Source organism: Pagrus pagrus (genome assembly GCF_965226575.1).
Source record: "Pagrus pagrus genome assembly, chromosome: 2".
Lineage (NCBI taxonomy): Eukaryota > Metazoa > Chordata > Actinopteri > Spariformes > Sparidae > Pagrus > Pagrus pagrus.
Window position 1 is genome coordinate 7,732,678 of NC_140186.1, and position 22,070 is coordinate 7,754,747.

Consider the following 22,070-nt stretch of genomic DNA (forward strand, 5'->3'; position numbering starts at 1 on the left):
AAATTGTGACTTCAGTTTTTTATTTGTGCCCGTGTTTATTTTATTTTATATTAATTTTCCTATCTTCTTAATTTCCTGTTCAATTGTTGACATTATTCATTAATTTGTTCATCTATCTATTATATGTGCACTCTGATGTCAATCAACCAGCAGGCGAAACATTTACCAATAACAGCCATAAATGTATAAAGAAATGTAAAAAGAAAAGACAGAAATACATATTTTTAAGGACATAAATGGGGAGAAAATGTGAAGGAAAAAATAAAGAAGTAAAAAAAAACTTGAACTTTATGTAACATTTTATTAATTAATGAATGCCTACATTTCATTTTAATATTATTTCTGGTGCATTAATCAGTTGTTAATTTATCTATTGAGTCATTTATGTATGTTTATATTTATTTTTGATATTGTCAGTTTCGGTCCTCCATAGCAGGGAGAAAGAGAGAAACAGGAAGAGTCTGTAATCAGTGTTAGCTCGGTGCAAAGCTCAGATCACAGCAGTGTCGTCGAGCAAGAGAGAGCCATGGACTACCTTCCTCTCTTCTCTTTAGAAACATGGATTCTGCTGATCACATTTATCTGCTTATTTGTTGCGTAAGTGTTATGTTCGATTGATTTCAGTTAAAGTACTTGAGGTGAAATTGGTCACCTAAACTAATGCACCAACCATTAATCTTTTTCCTTTCAAGTTAACAGTAATTTGACACTATGTAAAGATGTAATATAATGCTCTGCGCAGGTATGGCAACAAGACTTTCCAGACATTTGAGAAGTTGGGAATCCCAGGTCCCAAGCCGTTCATGTACTTTGGAACAATTGGCAGGCACAACCCTGTATGTAAACCTTTAAAACTAAATGACCATAATTTCACGATTTCTGTCATATGAGTTAAAAAATGAACTGTGTTGGTACAGATACAATTATGTATTTTGAAAATGTATTCTCTGTTACAGGTTTACTTCTTAGATGACAAGGAGTGTGCTCAAAAGTATGGGAAAGTGTGGGGGTGAGTAAATGTTCTCATGCAATACACTGTAAATACACTGTAAGAAATAACCCTACACTCAAAAAATACTTACGCCTAAAACATTTACTTTAAGTATTTTAATTTAATAGAAATCTTTCATCTAATTCTACTACACTACTTTTTTTATCATGTTGAATCAGTGTTTATAAATTAAATATGTAGATGTAGGATTCATTAGAGAAGACCGAATAAACAATTTGAAATGCATAACTGTTACATATTATACTCGCATAATAAACACTTGAGAAACACATTATGTTCTTGTTGAAGTTCCCCTTAACTTTATATGTAATAATTGAATAAACACGTAAGGTTTATGTATAAGTCTGCATTCATTTACTTTAATCAGACTAAGTCAATTAATTCATTCACGTTCACTCATCATGATATAAAAACTTTGTGATAAATGTGACACTTTAGATTGAACCTTTGCAGTTTGTATATGTAATCACAACACATAAATTAAACATAGATTATAGTCAATATTTTTGGTATAATTATTACCACATTATTTTATGCTTTGTGAGACTGTTTGGCAGGTTTTGACCCCTGAGCCTCTCATGGTTGCTTGTGCCAGCAATAGTGTAAGCGGCAAATACAACATATATGAGTTTTGCACTAAATGTTGGAAATGTTAATATGTGTTTGTGTAAATGTCCAGATCATATGAGCTCAGGAAGCCCATGCTAGCTGTGATGGACCCTGACATGTTGAAAACCATCCTGGTGAAGGAGTGCCTCACCTACTTTACCAACCGGCGGGTGAGAACTGGCACATATTAACACTAAGCAGAGCAAACACAGGAGAGTACAAAAGACACTAATGTAATGTGATCCTTTGTACATCGATTAAAGCAGACTATGTTGCATTCGAAAGGAACTTGTGAGAATTGTTTTTGTCACCCTTTTTCCCTTTTCAAAATTGGTGAATGATCATGTTGAGAACAAGAAATTAATAGAAAATCATAATGTGATTTTTGTTGGCTTGTAGATTAGACTAGTTTAGGTTATGTAATATTTTACTTTAAACATGTTAAAAATGAATGAAGAAGCAACCAATACAAGTTTTCTACCTTAGTTATGAGTTCCTGAAGACTATGTATCTAATTTTCCTTAAAGTCAGTATTAATTTAATAGAATCAAACCAACTCTTTAGCCTTTTCAGTTCTTTTTCCACCACCGAAAAGTTTTTCAAAATTCTTACCACAACAAAATACAATCATATCATCTGCAAATAATCGAGTTCTTATCATCCTAATGTTAACATGCTAACATGCATATAGAGGCTAAGCCAATGCTTTGGGCCCCTAAAGTGCAGCACATGGATTGACTTAATTGACATGCTGATAAATTTTACCGTGTCTACTGAATCAAACTTTCTGCTTGAACAGCCAGTCGATTTATTGTTTTTTTAACTTCAGTGTGTCCATTAAACTAGAATCATCTTACCGACAGTTAATGTACAAACATTATCAAACCAGAACACGAGCAAGAGGCTGCTTTAGTGGCCAAAAACAGTTTACCTTTCCGGGCTGAACACCTGTCCGGAAAAAGAGTGGTTCTTTTAAATAGAATTGAGCAATAATTTTCTCCTACAATGCATACAACTGGCATACTGACACCCCCACATCCCTAGAGCCACCGCTAGCTCAAGCTAATAATAATGTGGTACACATTTCATCTGAATGTTGGAATTCTTGGTATTCAAATTCTTATCTATTGTTTAAGCTAAGAATATGGCTGGTATGTTTCTAAACTATTAGGCTGTGGCTACACAGACAATACCTGTTTGTAGGATCAGTTGATTGTGGGTTTTGGTCTATTCATGGAACTTGCCGACAAGTAAAAAAACCCCAACAAATAATAAAAAGCTATTTACACTTATATATGTACAATTGTGAACCCAAACGTGCTGACTGCTCTTCCTTTAGAACTTCTTCCTGAATGGGGAACTCTATGACGCTGTGAGTATGGCTGAGGATGATCACTGGAGACGAATTCGTAGCATCCTCTCTCCTAACTTCACCTCTGGCCGTATAAAAGAGGTAAATTATCGATTTTACGAACTTTCTTTACCTCATTTCATCTTCACGTTATGTACTTCTGTTAATTTTTTGCTTTCTCCTTTTCCTAAGATGTTTAGCACCATGAAACATCATTCCCACAAGCTGACAACCTGCCTGCAGTCCAAAGCGCACAATAATGAAGTTATAACTGTGAAAGAGTGAGTAATAACTTGCTCTAAATTCTTGATATTAGATTAATCAAACTTAGTATTTTTTACTTTTATTTTAAAGTGACAGCGCCACAGGGGAAACAAACATGTTCATGTGTGCGCTTTAGAAGTGTTGGTAGGTGGAGTTTGTTACCTTTGGGCTTTCCTCAGTGTCCTCAGAGGTTGACTATTCAGAGCCAGACCTAATAATCTAGTCCACACTATTAAGGCAAATATGCTCTCTAAATCCTGTTTTTATTTTGATATAATATAACCAATGTTATTTAAGTATAGGCACAGTGTAGTATCTTCAAACATAAAAACGGACTGATCTGAGATCTGCAGATTTGAAAAGGCTAATCTGTAATTTCAATGTTCATATATGTTTGCAATACTGCTTATAAGTTACCTCGATGGGTGCGATTATTACCATTTTTTCTCTTTCGATTGAGAGATTATTTTTGTAAACATGAACATATGCGCTCAACTTCACCATGAAGAATTTTGATATCCAGCTAATATTCCTTTGCATTGTCCCTAACTAAGGAATCTCCCATCTGTGGCACTGGTGTTAACCACTTATCAGTGATTTGTTTAATTTGTGTAACATGTCTATTCCAGCTTCTTTGGAGCCTATAGTATTGATGTGATGGCGAGCTGTATATTCAGTGTGGATATGGACTCAATCAGCAACCCTTCAAGTCCAAGTCCCTTCATCACCCATGTCTCCAAGCTGTTCAGATTTCCCATATTGCTTTTCATGTTCCAAGGTACCGTCTGTGACTTAAAGTGACATCTGTGACATATTGTCTGAAAAATCTGAAAAAAAATCAATCTGAAAAAGAGCATAACATGATTTATCATTTTTATCTCCCTTTGCCTTTTTAGGATGTTTTCCCATATTTCTTCCTGTTTTGGAGCTGCTGGGAGCCTCCCTCTTTCCGAGGTCTACTACTACTTTCTTTAAAGGGTTTGTGGAGAAGGTCAGAGCAGAACGCAATGGGAGCTCACACCAGGTCAGGAGAAAACACACAACTGGGTGGGCGCAATTTGGATAAAATATTCGATAGCAGTATGACAAATCTTACTGTCTGGTATTGTTTTTATTGTTCTCATTGTGTGAAGCACGTGTGTGTTACTTGGATGTTTGAAAATAGCTATTCAAGTAAAGTTTGATTGATTGATTGATTGATTGATTATACTATGATAGATATATACTGTATATGACGATAAAGAATAATTTACCGAAATCCATTCGCAAAACCATCAACAGATAGTTGACTAAATCTAGTGTTCAAGTATCTGTCATCTCACTGTATTATGTATATTGTCACACCACATGACAAATGCACACATAAACAGGTGAACATACATACAAATTATCTGACCTGTTTTCAGAACTCAGGAGATTTTCTTCAAAATATGATCAACTCTCAGACTGCCAATGGACCCAGGAATGAAAAGCTAAATAAAGGTAATTACACAGTGATATTACATACATACAAAAGCACACATTTATGCTCACATGTATTCACACCTTCTGACACCTTCTTAATCGTCTCTCTGTTCATGCATCCTGCCCTTCCTAACAGGTCTCACTGATCATGAGATCATCTCACAAGTAACAATGTTTGTGGTTGGTGGTTACGAGACGAGCGCCACCACCCTCGTCTTTTTGGCCTACAGTTTGGCAAGAAATCCTGATGTCATGAAACGCTTGCAAGCGGAGATAGACTCCACTTTCCCTAATAACGTAAAGCACAAGTTTTTGGTACAGGAGTCATTCTCTCTATTTAATTTTCCTGATGAAACTTCAGTTTTAAAAAATGTGAATTGTGTCAACTCTGCAGGACCCAGTCCAATATGAAGCTCTGATGCAGATGGAGTACCTAGACAGTGTCGTCAATGAGTGTCTGAGGTAATGTCAATTTTCATGTGCTAGATGATGTCTCAACAGACGAGACTGATGATGTAATGTTAGGTCAAGAAGTTTTCATAGTAAATACAATCAAGTTTAAGAATAAATAAAATGTACGCAATTTTTGCAAAGCTCACTGTTGTGATGTTAACACTGACTAAAATAACTATGTAACATGAAAAAATAATTTATAGTTCTAAAGCAGGAAGTAGACAAACAAATGGTCAGAAGTAAACAAATGGTCTATGGGCGACAAAAAGCCGAAAAGGTGTTGTTTTTACTTCCTGTCTGTCCGACTGCCTTTGGACAGATTTTGTCTGCGTGATAGCATCAAGAAATTGATAATAAATCAAATTAGCATTTAGTCTGATAAAGACATTCAGTATTTAAAGCATATTTTTGTTTTGTCAATAGGCTCTACCCTCCAGCTGCCCGTCTGGAGCGAATAGCCAAAGAAACCGTCAACGTCAATGGTATTACAATCCCAAAAAACATGTTTGTTATGGTTCCAGTCTACGCTCTGCACCATGACCCTGAGCTGTGGCCAGAGCCAGAAGAGTTCAGACCTGACAGGTATTGTTTATGTGCGTTACTCAAGAATTAAGTTGCAATAAGTTTCCGAAGCAACTTTTAAGAATTTCTGACAATAAATATATATTTTTTGTTTCTCCAACAGCTTTTGATGTTTCATAATGATTAAATGTATTTTCTAATAGAGGGTGGTGCATGCATTACTAAAATAAAATAATTTTATTGTTTTGCAAATCTTGAGAAAGTAATTTATCCTTTTAATCATTTTCAGTCTCAGCCATTGAAACAAATATTTTTTTCCATGTAAGATCTTTTTACTTGTGTTGCTGTGTGATTGTTTTTCCAGATTTAGTAAGCAGAACAAGCAGAGCATCAACCAATACACCTATCTGCCATTTGGGTTCGGGCCGAGGAACTGCATAGGGATGCGTTTTGCTCTGGTGATGATTAAACTGGCCTTGGTGGAAGTTTTAAGGAACTGCAGCTTCTCAGTCTGCGAGGAGACAGAGGTGAATATATTTAAATGACATACTCAGGTAGACTAATTCTACGTGATTGCGTTTATATAATTTGTATTAAGAGAGATTTTCTGATTCAGTGAATTTGTTCATTCCCCAGATTCCTTTGACAATGGATCCTCAAGGTCTTGTTGGACCCCTAAACCCAATCAAACTAAAGCTGGTGACACGTTCAGTCGAGTGCAACTAGGGAGTACTTAGAGAGATGCGTCCCTTCAGGCTGAACTATCCTGTAGATTTGTAATTTTAGAAACTGACAATGCTGCCTCAAGTTTACTACAATAAGTTTTGAATCTGTATCATATATCTATAACTATGTCTGTTTTCATTCATATCATATAAAATGAATCATATTGATTTCTGGAGAACTGAAGAACATGAAGTGAATACCGTTGACTGTCTCTTTGCAATGCAATGTTCCACAAGGAAACCTTGGGTCCCACCTCTGCATTGATGTGGATGCCACTTGGCATGCACCACCCACCCAAACATCGTTGGTGGCCAAGTACACCAAGTCCGATTTATGGAGGACCCACCGTTCATCGGACTTGGCTCTGGCCCGTCGAGGCATGTAAACAGGACCTCTGGAGATGTCCTGTGCTGTCTGGCACCATGGCATTGGCAGAGGCTCCCGTGAGTCATGTGGGTTGTGAGGTGGGGCCTACATGGATCTGACTTTTTCGGGCATGTCCCATGGATGCTCGATCAGATCAGGATCAAGGGAATTTGGAATTCATTTTCAATGAAATACAAATCAAAACCCTCATGAATAACATGTTCTGGGTAATGATGTGATGTGTGTGATGGGTAAATACAGTATGTTATCTTCCAAATAAGGGTGAGCAATAGTTTAAATGAGTTGCTTACTCGTTGCTGAAGATGTTTGTTTTTTGGAAAGAACCCTAAAAGACAATTTCCATTCAGTAACAAACAAATAATGTGGTCTCAGTTAATTTTTATAACTTGTGTATTACAAAAAACATTTTAACCTTCCAACTTTCTCAGATAATATAAATTTATAACGATACATAACAAATTATTCTGATGAATTAACAAACAATCCCTCAATTAATTACCCAATAATGCTGAGCAGCTGAGCACCAGCAGATGAAACTCCTCAGATAACGTGACAGTATGGTTAGCAGCAGTTAGCGGTTACTCTTGTGATTTTTACATATTGCACCATTTAGTCAAAGGCTAGGTCTAATTTAATGCAACTGGCCCCAGAAGACACAAGGACACTGTTAACATGAATGAATGTTTCGTCTGTTTTATCAAAATTAAAGAATTAAAATGACTGTATCATTGTTACTTGTATGCATAATCAATAAACTGTGATAAAAGGAAATACTATGAGCTGGTGGTGCTTTTGTGGGATCAACAAGGCATATGATAAATATTTCTACTTGTGTTTTAAGGCAGATCTCCAGAGAGTTAAGGTCCAGTTTTGTTTAAGTGTCATCTCCAGTTCAACACAAACTCACATCCACATTTACACAATTTTACTGATTTACTTGTATTTGAATTTTAAAAAGAAACAAGCACTTTGAGGACAAGTACATGGAAACAAATAAAAGCAACATTGTTTAACTTTTTACCTTAAAATAAAAGCTTCAAAATCATGTTGATGGTTCAGTGTCTTGTAATAGGGTGAAAGGTGTCTCTGTCTCAGTCACTCCACACCATCACTTGTTTCTGCACCATGTAACTAAAGTTACAGAGGTAACTATCAGAGGTTAAAAAAAGAGGACGTTTAAAAATAACAGGACAACAGATACCGTATCAAAGCACATCTGAATGCCTGATAAACAGACATGTATAATGAAATGCAATGAAAGAGACTATCTAAATCTGGGCAATGACTCAGAAGTATGGTGCCTTTTCAGGCTGCTGTATTTCACTACTTCAAAATGTCTTACTTTCATATTGTCCATCCAATCTACGGACGAACAAATCAACATCTCTATGGAACAATTGGCACTTTGTACAATTATTACAGGACTGCTGGGTTGGATTTTAGCGTACAGGCTTTTGGTCACTTGGTTTAAAAAGTTGTGATTTCAATTGTGATGTAAATTACGATGACTCTGGTCGACAAAGACCCTCGGGGGAGTTGTTCAGAAGTCTTGAGGTCTGATGACCACCGCTCAGCTTGGACGTTGGAGTAGAAATACAGTAGGGGCCTTGCCTGAGGAGCTGCAGCTTGAGCTGTGCATACTTAAATACAACCTTGACACATGTCTAACACATAGCTGGGGGAAAGAGTTACTTGTCTAAATGTGATAGCATGACTGATAAGGCTGATATGCACAAACAAGTGCCTCACTGATCACGTGTCCAGGTGTGTTCAAGTGGGTGAGAAGGTACCTGGCGCTGTTACAAAGGGAGAGTTCACTGTTTGTTTGTGTAGTTGCATAACACGGCATTCAGCCTACACTCAACAAACTTTAGCAGCAGTGTTGCAGTTGCTCAGCTGAAATCACTTGATACATCTGAAAATATTTAAACTGTATTTTATACTTTATTACCATATAAAACACATCAATATACTTCTATACTCCTCGATCACGGACCAAAACATGTTCACAATAATGTGACCCTGCTGCATTTCTGCAGCATTGACTCCCTGCTTCACTCTTCTCGCGGACTTTGCTCTGGTACCCTCTGCCATTATCTATTTGCTAATGGCACCCCCTTGATTTATCTTGCCCTTTTATCATCTTTCATAAAATTTTGGCAGGGCGTGTTAAATAAGGTGAGAAGGTACCCGGTACAAAGGAAGAGTTGGCTGTTTGTGTACTTGTGTCTAGACTACACAATATCAGGATCAAACTGTAGCAGCAGAGTTGCAATCGATCAAGATAAAAACTAGACACACGAATAAAGAGGTGTTAGGTCTCAATAATATTTTATACTTTATTACCATATAAAACATATCAATATAGCTCTGACATCAAAAACACATCCTTTCCTGAATCATGAACCAAAACATGTGTACACAGTGATGTTTGTTAGATCAGTAAGGCTTATGCAACAAATTAAAATCCATTCATGTCACATTTGAAACAGTCTCAGTGGGTCAGCGGTGCACATAATAAGTCACACAATCACGATGAAGATAAAAATCAATCAAGGCTGGTCAATACAACCTGTTGGCAGCAACACAACTGCTTCCATAAAGGGACACAGTATCAGCTTTGAGGTAGGGTAAAGGTATTCGTATTGTGCTCCATCAGAAAACAGTCCAGCAGCTTTAAAACCTTCCTAAATAAGGCCACGATGGACGCTACGACTCAATATGTAACTTACAGATACAGTTTGTGAGCGTTCTGCATTAAAATGTCTAAAAACCAGGAGACAATCATTTTTTACTCAAGGTAATCGTGCATTTCAATTGGCTGGCTGTCACTACCACTTGGGAGAGAGTCAGAGAGTGTGGAAGTTAACAAACATGACATTTCCTCGTCTGTAAACATTTCTGTCTGAGTCAGATTTTCATCAGCAATGGTGGTTGTTTAACAAGAAGGACAACCACTCCCACAATCCCTCTCTGCTTATATCTTTTGTCATGTTTTGATTGAGAGACCCCTAGTGGCAGAAATTACATTCTTTGAATTTAAGTCATTGTTTTTCTTATGTCTGAGGCTGCAGAGTAACTGGATGGACTTGAAAGTAAAAGTTGATATTCACACTGGCAGTGCTATTGTAAGTGTTCCAGAGATTTGGACACAATTCGATTTGAAATTGGACATAATAGCATTTAGGCATTAATAGCCAGACACCTAAATTCAAGTGCAGCCAACATCTACAGCTCAGTGGCTTACTGATACTCCAAAGAAGGAAACCTCTGTCATTTTTTTAATACGATGGCAGTCCTTCATATATCACTTTAACGGGACTCTATGTAACAATTTGTATCAATGTACCTGTATTAATCACTGTTTTTACTGGCCCCAGCAGATTGTAAACGTGACGTGAAAAATGAAACCTTCCCCGTCTCTCTCAGTTGCCAATAAAAGCCTGTGGACGATTAGTTTAACTTGTTTAATGCTGCTGGACTGTGGATTTTTTTGTGAAGGACTCGGGTCGGATTTTCTGTGACAGCCCAAATGATGTGACTTTATACACTCCGCTTACAGAAAGCAACAGTAACTAACAATAGTTTAGAAATGGAGTCTTAAACAACCGACTTCCAGCAAAACAAAGAAAACTGTCCCCTGAATGATCTCCCCCTCCTCTTTCCTTTGTTCTGTTTAGTTTTATTTTATTGATGTCATTATCATTTAGTTTTTTCTGTCTGTTCACTCTGTATGAATAACAAGAAAGACCAAGAAGAGATGTAAGATGTAACGATGTGTGTAATACATGTATTGCTCTGAATACAAAACAGAAAAAACAGATACAACATAACTTTGTGATGCGTCTCTTTAATGATTTAAATACTTTTAGATGAGTTTGGGAGAGAGGGCGTGTAGAAAATTCCCTCTGAGCAGGTGTCAAAGATAAAAAGAGGCACGGAAATCTCTTTCCCAGTTCTTATCGTTTTGCTCTTTTCTCCTACTTTCCGCCCTTTTCAGTCCTTTTCCTTGCCTCACCTCTTTCTCCTTGGGTGGTATTTTCACTGCGTCATGATCTCTGGCTTGGAAGTGAGTAACTTTGGCTCTTTTCGTCTGTCCAAAGCCAAGGCCTTCCTGGTCTCTCTTCAGCACAGTTGGCACTGGCCGTTTAGTACCCTCACCCTCTGGCCCCAGCCCCGTCCCTGGTTTCCAGCCACAACGAACCATCATCTTAAAGCTGTTGCTGGAGGGAGGGAGGCAGTAGTAGGGTGTCGGTGCAGGACGCCGCAAACTGAACTGATGCAGAGTGGAGGAGAAATGTGCTGACAGGCTGCCGCTGTACTCGGTGCGACACACATCACACCACTGAGGTTGGGCGGCACTGAGGACAAAGGGAAGATGAGACATTAGTGAGCGGAGAATTATTAAAAGGAACATTTAAAGATCTGCTGCTAATGTACTCTCAGTGTAAGTGATGGGGAACTAAATCTAAGTCCTCCTTTTTATTTCCGTGTTTTTCATTGTTGTTAACGTTTCACTATCGTGATCCAGCTACAAAGAAAGCCTGAAAAGTCAGCATTTAAAGTCGAGAGAGTTGCTGCTATGGAGATGAAACACTATCTTGGTGGGTGGCACTGGAATAAACTGGCAGGTTTTTGTTGCAGACTGGCACATCGCAAGTAGTTGCAAGTTTCAACTCATCTCGCCGTCAGTCTTTGGTCTGAACGGGGCTTAACCGTTACATCACCCATTGACCTTATGTTACTCTCAGCATAGCTCCACCCACTTTCAACCTAAGCACAGTGTAATCAGCCAGATCAAGTGAAAACTCCTGTGTATTTATGCAAAGCCTTTAATCTTGTCGTTTCATCATCAATGATTCATCGTTCCTAACTGACAGATATCTGAAACCAGTTTCTTGTTACTCATTCATGTTCACAATACTTCTCTTATTTTGATTCTAATCCCAATCATTTTGATGGATAGTTTGGGGGATTTGAATGTTAAACTGTATGCAACAGAGTGTGTTTACCTGTTATCATCAGATTGTCTCTCTCTCTCTGTACATCGCCCATAGCTCTCGAACTCCTCAAAAACATCATTATGGCCAGCTAGGGGGGGAAACAATAGCTATGGATGAGTTCAAATTCACCATACACACAAACACAGACATTTAGAGCTAAGAGCTGCGTGGATATACCTTCCAGTGCCAAGTCTTTGGCATCCCTTCCCTGTGTATCAACCACTCCGACCCAGGCTGCCCCATGTTGCAGCAGCAGCCTCACCGCAGCTCTTTGTCCTGACCAGCTTGCACACATCATTGCCGTCCAGAAGTAAGTGTCCTAAAGGGAATACCATCAGGAGTTAAAACAAATAAGAATGAAGTACTTCCTAAACCCACCGAGCAGTAAGTCCTGTACCTGGAAGTTGACGTCGACCCCTTTTGAGAGCAGGTCTTTGAGGCCAGAGATGTCCCCCGCATGGGCACAGCGCAGCAGCCTGAGCCCCAGGAGCTCTGTGGACCTTTCCGAGTTGCTCGTCTCTCTTCTTTGGTCGCCTTCACCTTCACCAGTTATCCCTCTTTGCACAACAGAATCAGTTTGACCCTGCTGGACCTCTGCAGCCCTGACTCTCCTCCTAACTCTTCGATTAGACTCTCTATTAATCTGTTTATTCTGCTGCCTTCTGCCATAATCTCTCCTGCCAACTGTGCTCCTTGATACATCTTGCCCTCTGTCATCTGTCATTAAATTTTCGTAGAACTGCCTGGCCTCTTTCCCACTGAGTACACAGCTTGTTGTAGAGCTGGACTGTTCAGCAGGTTCAATGCTGAAAACATCATGCCCGCTGGCAGGAGTAAAGCCCCGAGCTGCCATAAGGAATGACTAACTTTAATTATGACAGGTTGAAAGTTTAACCAGCTCCTTGTTTTAACAAGCCAGTCTGAGAAAAGACAAAGCTGTAAATGTTCTTGTTATCGCAGCATGCTGTCAAGCTCAAAGCCAATACTTTTTACTGTATACATATTAAATCTGGTATTAAAAGGGAGCTAATAAGCTAGCAACAAGCCACCGTCGCTTGCTAGTCTTGGTATGTAGTAGGGCGAGTGGTTTACCGTCTGGTTAATTCTGAAATACAACTCCCCACACTATATTTAACCAAATACAAATAAAGTACCCAGTTAAATAAGACAATAGCTAGCAACAAGCCTGCCTCGTCAAATACCAGAGCTATCGAGCTTTAGCCTATGTTAGCATCAGCATTAGCTTTACGATATGTAGAAGCTTGTTAATTTAAGATCACCGAATGGATTTAAGATAAACCAGTAACTTTACCCAAGGCGCTTCAAACGGTTACACAGATAACAACGTAAACTAGAGGTAGAACTGAAAGGTTTTCTTTAAATATACGAGCATACGAGGCTGCTTCAGGCTAACGCCATCTTCTTCTTTCCTGTTTGTAAACACTTGCATGGACGGAACGTTAGCGCCACCACTCACAGTGAGTGCTGCCACCTACCGGACAGGATGTTCCCTTACAGCACTACTACTACCACTGCTACTCACATACCATGTCCCTATTTAAACCTTGTGTCTATTGTGTCTATTATATTTTGCAGGAATATGGTTTTTAAAATCATGAACTATAAATATACTTCGGACTGCAGCAGTAATATTTTAGGAGGAGGATAATCTTTGTACCCTTCAGTTTTATGTCTCCACGGCACCCTCATGTGGGCAGCCTTGTTTCTTACTTTTGCTGCCTTACTACCTTATTGATTCACTGTTAACTATATTTTAACTTAATCATAGTTAATCATTAATATATATATATCATTTTTTTTATTTTACATTTTTTTCTTCATCTACTTTTAGTTATATGCCCTGAGATTCTTCAACACGGGTAACATTTGCTTACATTCACTTAATCCCTAAAAGACCTCAAGGCTGCAAAATATTTGTCAGCATGCGAGAACTGAAAGGAAAAACTTGTGAGACCGCTCCTCTGTTTCTCCTTTTTTTCTACTGTTTTCTGTATGTGCAAATGTTTACAGGGCTAAAATCAACAATATTGATATCTTAATGAGAATGTACACATTTGCTGTATCCAACAGCGTGTAATTTAGGCAGTAAATTAACCTTAAGACTGTAACCAATTAAGCTTTTTTGACTGAATTTAATCCTGCAGCCCCTTGAGTTACAACACATCGATAAAAAGACCATTTAACGTCGAAGCACTCAACCGCACAGACATCTTTGAGCTGCTAACACTGATAAAACACTCTTAATAGGTAAGAATATGCGGTTTAAATGGAGACATTCATTTAATTGATTACATTTACACCAAATTGTTTCTTAGATGACGGAATGTGAATAAAGTGATGCAGCGTACATGTTTCCCTTTAGCACATTCTGCTCGTTAACATTACAAATGCTAGCAGAGTGAATAATAGTTTAATTTTTATGGCACTTTTTCTAAACAGTTACAAAACGCTTGGTTACAGAGAAGCATAAACAAAAAAGATTACAAATAGTGAAAGGAGGCACACATAATATCGTGACAACACATACTGTGGTGAGGAAGAGGACGACAAAAATACTGAAGCTTTTTCTCGGAAATCTTTAGCGTCAGTTGAGTGATCGGATTATATCCAGTTTTTGACCAATCTACAAGGCAAACTGTGGAACAAAAAAGCTTTGGATATCCATTTACATGCAGGTCACTTGTGTCAGTTTGTTGGCAAGTCAGGGTGTTTGAATAAGTGGCACAGTGGGTTGACTTACAGGGACTTGAAGCCTCATGCAGAGATTTTGTATTAAGCGGTAATTGTCCAGGTAGGAAGCTTGCAGGGAGCAGCCTAACAGTGACAAACAGTTTGGATGGCAACAGTGAAGGATTATACTGCACAGAGAAATCAATGGTTTTGCACGTTTTAGCCGACTATCCTGTGAGTAAAAGTACACCAACAGAAAGCACCGCGCTAATGAGTACGTTCTCAGAAAATCCAACCCAGCAAACATGAAGTCATCTGAATTTGGTAGTTTCCTGGTTACTAGTTCTGATATCAGACCTTAAAAGTCCAAAGATCCAGTAGATCACACCTGACCGTTGAATAATAGTTGGTTGAGAAACACACAGAATGATAAACTTCTTATCTGTAACACGCACATCATTTACACAGTGACCGGAAAAATAGAAACCCCAGTACGATCCAACCTAATGTTACCAACTGAAATGTGTTTGTAGCACCAGGTGACTTAAATTGTCACATGCTGACAGCTTACGTTCGGACAATTTGTCAATTTTAGGACTATTTTATTGCTGCAAACTTCTTTTAGTCCACACGTACACGGGTATTTAGGAAACCGCTTTAAAACAAAAACTTTTCCATTGACGAACGTTGTAGCGCCACTCCAGAACTAATCTCTGTCCAAACTAACACAACTGAAAACACATATCAAATGACCATTCCTGTACACTTGAGCAGATCTGATACTCTGTATACTTTTCACATAATCCTCCTGGATAATGCTTTTTTTTTTTTAATGAAGCATTATATGTCAACAGCCGTTTTTGTATCTCTTTTCCATCAATGTATTTCAACGTTTGTTTGTTTGTGTCTCTTAATATATATCAGAATGAGAATTCTTTATTAATCCCCGGGGGGAAATTGTTTAAATACGAATGTACAAACTCAAATACTCCACAATAACATAACACATTTGCAAATAATATGCTGATAAAACCCATTAAGGAGGCAAATGTGGGTTTCAAAAATGTCTCGTATATAATGACAATAGTTTTTCCAACATCTTCACCTTGGGAGCTCTCCATAAGGTCACTTTTTAATAAAAAAAAAAAAGTCATTTACGTGTGTATGAAAGGCCAAAACGCATAGAAAAAGCATGTGTTTTAATAAATACCCAAGTATGTGTGGACAGTGCCTCAGACTGCCTGTGTTTAGACATTAAACATTTGGGAAGTTTGCTTTCTGTAGAAATATATGTTGAAGGTATTGACAGGTATCATTGAGTACTGGTTAATAAATGATGCCCAGCCCTAGTGATAAATAGTCCTTACAAAACTTGTAATGATTAATATTTGATGTACTGTGTCAGAGAGTTATTGATTGAACATTGTGATTGATTGAAGGCCTTACATTTGGTGTTTTCTTTTTTCTTTCTACAAAAGAGAAAATCTGTATTCTCCAAAAGACATTTGAGTGTTCATGGCAGCCTGAGTCTGCTCAAAGTAGCTTTCATCTTATCTTGGTTGGTTTCTTATTCTTTCTCAAGCAATATAAGAAAAAAATCTTGATTCTTGATGCTACCTGCTCCTACAAACATGCAAAGCCACTGGTACGATCATTCAAAAGCATAAACAACCAAAGCTTCACCGGAGTTTTGTTACAACAGTATGTAACTAGTGGTATTTACTGATGTGTCTGTTTCTGTCCCCAGTCTGAGTGAATGTCTGTCCACAGTGGGGGCAGGTGTACGGCCTCTCCCCTGTGTGTATCCTCATGTGAACGTTCAGTTTGTCTTTGCTAATGAAGCGTTTGCTGCAGCAGGTGCATGCGTACGGTTTGTCCCCCGTGTGATAGCGCTGGTGCATCTTCAGCTCCGTCATGCGACCGTAAGTTCTGCCGCACTCGGGACACTCGTAGGTCGGCCGCACCTCCATGTGTTGTCTGCTGTGCAGCCGCAGCCCGCTGACCGACCTGAAACTCTTGCTGCACTGTGAACACTGGAAGGGTTTCTCCCCAGTGTGGATGTTGATGTGTAACTTGAGGCTGGCGGCTGAGGGGAAGCCGTTGCCGCAGATGGAGCAGAGGTGAGGTCTCTCCCCTGTGTGGATGCTCAGGTGCTTCTCGAGCTTGTTCTTGTTTAGGAAAGTCCTGCCGCAGACGGGGCAGTTCATCGGCTGCTCCCCCTCGTGTGAGCTCATGTGATCCGTCAGCTCTATTAGTGTACAGAAAGCAGAATCACACCGAGTGCACGAGTACGGCCTCTCCTTCTTGAATTTCCTGTGTTTGAGGCAGTGTTGCTCTAGATCCTCCTTCTCCTCAAACGTCTCGATACAACAGGTGCACTGGAACGGCCTTTCTTCTGTATGAGTCCGCAGGTGATACTTCAAAGCTGTTAACTGTAGAAAGACGCTGTCACAGTGTGGACATTTGGATTCCCGTCTGTCGTGGACCATTAAGTGCCTCTTGTAGTGAGACAGCTTGATGAATCGCTTGCGGCACAAGGAACAATAATACTGTTCTTCTTGGTGGCTTTGCTCATGCTTCTTCAGCGCGTACTCGACTTTAAACTTCTTCCCGCAGGTGCTGCAGGTGTAAGACTTCTCGTGAACCCCCATGTGGGCCTCCAGTTCTTCTGGACTACCGAAGGTTTCGTTACATTTCGGACAAGTACCATTGTTTTCTTTAACATGAATCTCCAGGTGTTTGTTGAGGTCTTCTGGGAAGGCAAAGTTCTTCTGACAATCAGGGCACGTGTAACACTCGCTGTTTGATCCTTTGCGATGGGTCACGATGTGTCTTTTCAAATGATATAATCGACCAAATACTTTGCCGCAATCACCGCAGACGAGGCTCCGAGGGCTGCTGGACTGGACCTTCTTGTGCAATTTAAGATGGCTCACAAGTGCAGCCTTCGCCTTGAACTGTTTATCGCATGCAAGACAAGTCAGGCCTTCGACTGCATGAGTCTTCTTGTGTGCTTTCAGTTCCAGCCAGCTACTTAAACTTTTCCCGCATTTATCGCAGATGTACTGGCCTAGGTCGTGCTGGTTCCTCAGGTGTCGGGTCATGTGGTAGGACTGGCTGAAGGTCATGGAGCAGACCGGACAGCTGAATGGTTTTTCCTTTGTGTGCGTCCTCATGTGTCTGGCAAGCTTGTTTGGCCCTCTGAAGCGCCTGCCAACACAGATTGGACAGAAATGGCCTTTTTTAGTCCTAGAGGCGACTTTTTCTTTCTGACTGCTCCCATCTTGAGATTGGGCTTCATCAGTGTCCTTATCCTCAGCCTTAAAACTAACTTCAAGTTCTTTCTCCTGAGCATCGCTATCACCAGAGTCTGCATCATTCTCACTAGCATTATCGCTATCCTCACTCTCATGATTGTCCTTGTCGGATGATTCATTTCTTTCTTCCTTTTTTACTTCATCACTTTGCTGAGAACTCTGTCCCTCTGTCTGGGTAGACTGGTCTGTGCTATGTGTTAAGATATGACTAAGTAACGCACCATTATTCGTGAATTTTTCCTGACAGTCGGGACATGACAGAAATTGCGACAAGTGGTTCCTCCTGTGACTTTTCAGCTCTGCAAGGCTACCTAAACTTTCCCCACATGTGGAGCAGACGTGCGGGCCCGCACCGTGCTGGTTCCTCAGGTGTCGGGTCATGTGATAGGACTGACTGAAGGTCACGGCACAGATGGGGCAGCTGAAAGGTTTCTCCTTTGTGTGCGTCCTCATGTGTCTCGCGAGCTTGTTTGCATCCCTGAAGCGCCTGTCAGTACAGATGGGACAGTAGGGACCTTTTACTTTAGGAATGAAGTCTTCATCTTCGTCCTCATTGTAGACAAAATCGTTGGCTTGGTCGAGGTCTTCCTCTTCTTCCTTCTGTGGTGATGACAAGGCCCAATCGTCATCATTTTCTGTCTTAATGCTGGATTCATCAAAAGCCAGATGAGTCTCATCAGTGCTCTCAGGCTTATCTTCATCTTTATCACTGTGATACAGTTTATCATTGGCGTAATAGTAATTATCTTTGTATCCAGATGATTTTGTTGAGGTTTTAGTTTTGGTTGGTTTTGTTTTGTTTTTCGCCCTTGTCTCCTCACGCCGAGGCCGTCCTCTTTTCCTCTTTTGAACAGGAGGGTCTAAATCGTCTCCGATGTCCACACTGACCTCGTGAACACCAAACAGTTCAGATTCGTTTAAAACAGACTCAATCTCTTTACCAATTACCAATGCCCGCTCCAAGGTCAGAGTTTCTCCCTCCAACAGCAGCCTCTCTTTAAGTTGTGGGCAGTTTGTTTTCTCAATCAGCTGATCCAGAATAAGTTTGTCTTGTAAGTCTCCATAGTTGCAGGGCCTTAGCAATTTGTCTAAAGCAGACACAAATTGATCTACAGTCTCTCCGGGCATCTGAACCCTCTGGTGAAACTTAAGACGTTGCATCTGGGAGGTGTGATCAGAGGTGAAGTAAACCGTCAGCGTTGAGATGGCTGCTGCGTATGTGGTTTCATCCTGGATCAGTGTTGTGAACATACGCTGGCCCTCAGGGCCGAGGCAGTTCTGTAAGAGCACACACTTACTAGAGTCGATGAGCTCGTTTTCACCCAGTGCTTCAAGGTAGTGTTCAAAGGCTTTCAGCCACTTATGCCAAAACATGGTCGGTTCACCGGGGACAGGTAAGAAAGGTGGAGGTGGGGACAGGATTATCAGTAGTGGTTCTGGGAGTTGGTCCATCGATACGTCCAGTTTCATCACCTCCTCATCTACTTCGACAGTCACTTCACCCATTCTTAGTTTGATGTTTTTTCGTTCACTGAGGCTGATTTTATTTCTTCTTTCACTCAAGTAAGTGTCACCGAATTAAGATGAGACCCTCTTTAGTCCGTGTTCAGGCTCCTGATGCTTCATCCCACTCAGGCCAGCCTGGGAAAACTATGAAAAAAACAAACACAAGTTAGTGTCAGGCTCAGTTCCTTTCTATGTCATTTTCTTATGATGCAATGAAATATACCATCTATCTAAAACTATTACAAACAGTCCTCGGACCTTAATGAAGGTACTAATGTCCTTTTTTGTTGAATCTGCTTTACGAGTATTTGAGAATTTATGCGATCGACAAATGTACTTGCACAAAACAGACTGAAAGAAGAATGGTCAAAATTCTTACAGAGATATCCTGACTTTCAGTGCCCAGTCATACTCCAAAAACACTGGCTCCTACATTTCCCACAATGCAACTCAATAGCATCTCTTTTGTTAAGACCATCAAACGCCATCTGTCAAGTCTCAAGTTTTCAGTCTGCAAGCGCAAACTATAATTTCTCAAGTGATGTCATTTTAATATTCCTTGTAAAACTGGACAAAGCTACTGGAAACAACTGAAGAAATGTTTCCAAAGGATGAATAATAAATTTACTTAAACACGTAAAATATGTGTAATACAGTTTTAATATCGTAATAAAAGATAAGAGAACTCCTTCCATCACTGCAGCTGAGTCTTTAATGACTGGGGCCCGTTTATGGGGGGGGGTTCAGGGTCTTCAGGGTGCCCCCACGCAGGTCAGGGATAACAGATGTTTATTGTTTCCCAGCGAGGGGTTGAGCCGTGTTCAGGGGGCGTTGTGTTTCTAGCCCCGTCCCTGCCATACGATAAAGAGCAATAAGATATCTTTAAAATCACTATGTGGCTACCATGAGCTACATGGACCTCTGCATTAATGTGTCAACGGGTTTAAACCGCCACATTTCACTGGATACAACAACATCAAACTGAAAGTGCCTCGGTACGTACTGATGATACAACACACACAGCTGCTGATTAAAAGATTCAAAGTCAGCAGGATGGTCAGCCCTCCCGACCGAGTCTTCACAGCTCGACGCCACGATGTGAACCGTCACTTCTCTTTTGGTTTCCGCCGTATGAAATGACACACTGGTGGTGGTGCGCTGCTGGGTTCAGTGTGAACAAACAAAGGCGGCGACAAGGCGAAATATTGCAGAAACTATGTGTGAAATGAGCTTTTGTTTCCTGCAAAGTTGTCTGGAAGTCAATTTTTTTTGTGGGGAGGACCCTCAGGACCCCACTTGTGTTTCCAAAATCCTCCCTAATTTTAGGGTCAAAGGTTTGGCAAGCATGCCCTCTCCTGAGGTCCAGGTTGGGCCCCCCCAATGCCCCCAAATCCTTTAACCGCCCCTGGGTCCCACACACACAACATGAGGAGCAGCCTGCAGGGTCCAGGAGTGGAGGGAGGTTTAGGGTGAGAGCCTCAAATCCTATTAGAAAACATGATATCACATGTTTCTAGTGATGACCGTGAGTCCAATCACCAAAAATAAAGACATCAACACAACCGAAGGAGTCTGAAGAGTCAGAAGTCAAAAGTCAAAGCAACCCCGCACGATTTCATGTGCTGGCGACAGTGCGGGACTGGCGACAGTGCGGGACTGACCGCACTCCGACAAACACGCAGGAGGAGAAGAAGAAGATGTATAAGGAGTAACAGTGTTGTCATTGTGCTTTGTGGTGCTGCTGACACAGTTTTTTAATCAGAGGCGACGAAAACTCACCGAACCAAACTGGGTCACAAGTCACGACGTGTGCAGACAGACAGGCAGACAGACAGATAACGGTGTAACGGCTGCTTCAGCTCCGAGCCGTGCCGTGCTAACAGCCGCTAGCATCTGAAGATACAGCCCGCCGCAGCGCTACGGCTCACATCTGTGTCAAATACCGTTACGCCAGTACACCAAAACAATGAAAAGCAAAGCATGAAGTGAAAAAATATATCCGCCATGCTGACTGTCCTTCTTCCGGTCCACACAACGGCTCCCCTGAGTGCGTGTGTCCGCGCAGCGCCCCCTGCTGGCGGGGAGACGCAGGACTGTGGCTGGAAGACTCCGCTGTGTTCAGTGATGGGAAAACCAAACTAACTGTAGTATATCATAATCAAAATGTACTCTATTACAAGTAAAAGTACTGTCCATAAATTATACTCAAATAAAAGTGCATAAGTATTAACAGCAAAATGTATCTCAGAAGTAAAAGTGCCCAGTATGAATTATTGTGTCATTATTACTGACCCGTTAACATGGTAACAGCATTTAATTGGTGTAACTGGTCAAGGTATTGCTAATTTTAAATACTTAAATACTATAACAAGTAAAAAGTAACTAGATATGTCAAATACATTAAAAAAGTACGACATTTGCCTCTGAAACGTAGTATAAGTATAAAGTAATACAAGTACATTTACTCAAGTACTGTATTTAAGTACAATTTTGAGGTACTTGAACTTCACTTTATACCTCCACTCCACTACATTTTGGAGGCAAACATGTACTTTTAAAAATTAATTTAGTTTATTTGCATATACGTACATACAAGAAAAATATGTATAATTTACTTTCACTTGTACTTTGATACTTAATGCATTCATTGCCAGAAAATCACTTTTAATACTTGAATACCTTTAATATCATAGTGTTTAAGAATTTAACTCAAGTACTGGTCACATGGGGGATTTCAACCAAAGTAATACTTTAACACAATATCT

At 40.1% G+C, this 22,070-nt stretch overlaps 3 protein-coding genes across 3 annotated transcripts; 1 reads left to right on the forward strand and 2 right to left on the reverse strand.

Annotated features, from left to right (window-relative positions):
• The first annotated feature begins 502 nt into the window (after nt 1-502).
• On the forward strand, nt 503-7,559 carry LOC311251600 (cytochrome P450 3A30-like). The gene is made up of 14 exons (XM_084344087.1): nt 503-597; nt 743-836; nt 957-1,009; nt 1,692-1,791; nt 2,961-3,074; nt 3,165-3,253; nt 3,866-4,014; nt 4,133-4,260; nt 4,643-4,718; nt 4,837-4,997; nt 5,095-5,162; nt 5,577-5,735; nt 6,040-6,202; nt 6,312-7,559. The coding sequence occupies exons 1-14, from the start codon at nt 527-529 to the stop codon at nt 6,399-6,401; spliced, it is 1,515 nt and encodes a 504-aa protein (XP_084200213.1). The 5' UTR covers nt 503-526; the 3' UTR covers nt 6,402-7,559.
• A 1,554-nt stretch (nt 7,560-9,113) lies between these two features.
• On the reverse strand, nt 9,114-13,235 carry gpank1 (G patch domain and ankyrin repeats 1). The gene is made up of 4 exons (XM_084376711.1): nt 12,189-13,235; nt 11,969-12,110; nt 11,801-11,879; nt 9,114-11,149 (listed from the first exon to the last, which is right to left on the reverse strand). Exons 1-4 carry the CDS (start codon nt 12,642-12,644, stop codon nt 10,708-10,710), a joined length of 1,119 nt encoding a protein of 372 aa, XP_084232837.1. The 5' UTR covers nt 12,645-13,235; the 3' UTR covers nt 9,114-10,707.
• An 833-nt stretch (nt 13,236-14,068) lies between these two features.
• On the reverse strand, nt 14,069-21,494 carry LOC311249193 (uncharacterized protein). Its single transcript, XM_084340051.1, has 2 exons — nt 21,085-21,494; nt 14,069-19,449 (listed from the first exon to the last, which is right to left on the reverse strand). The coding sequence occupies exon 2, from the start codon at nt 19,303-19,305 to the stop codon at nt 16,192-16,194; it is 3,114 nt and encodes a 1,037-aa protein (XP_084196177.1). The 5' UTR covers nt 19,306-19,449; nt 21,085-21,494; the 3' UTR covers nt 14,069-16,191.
• Between the last annotated feature and the right edge of the window lie 576 nt (nt 21,495-22,070).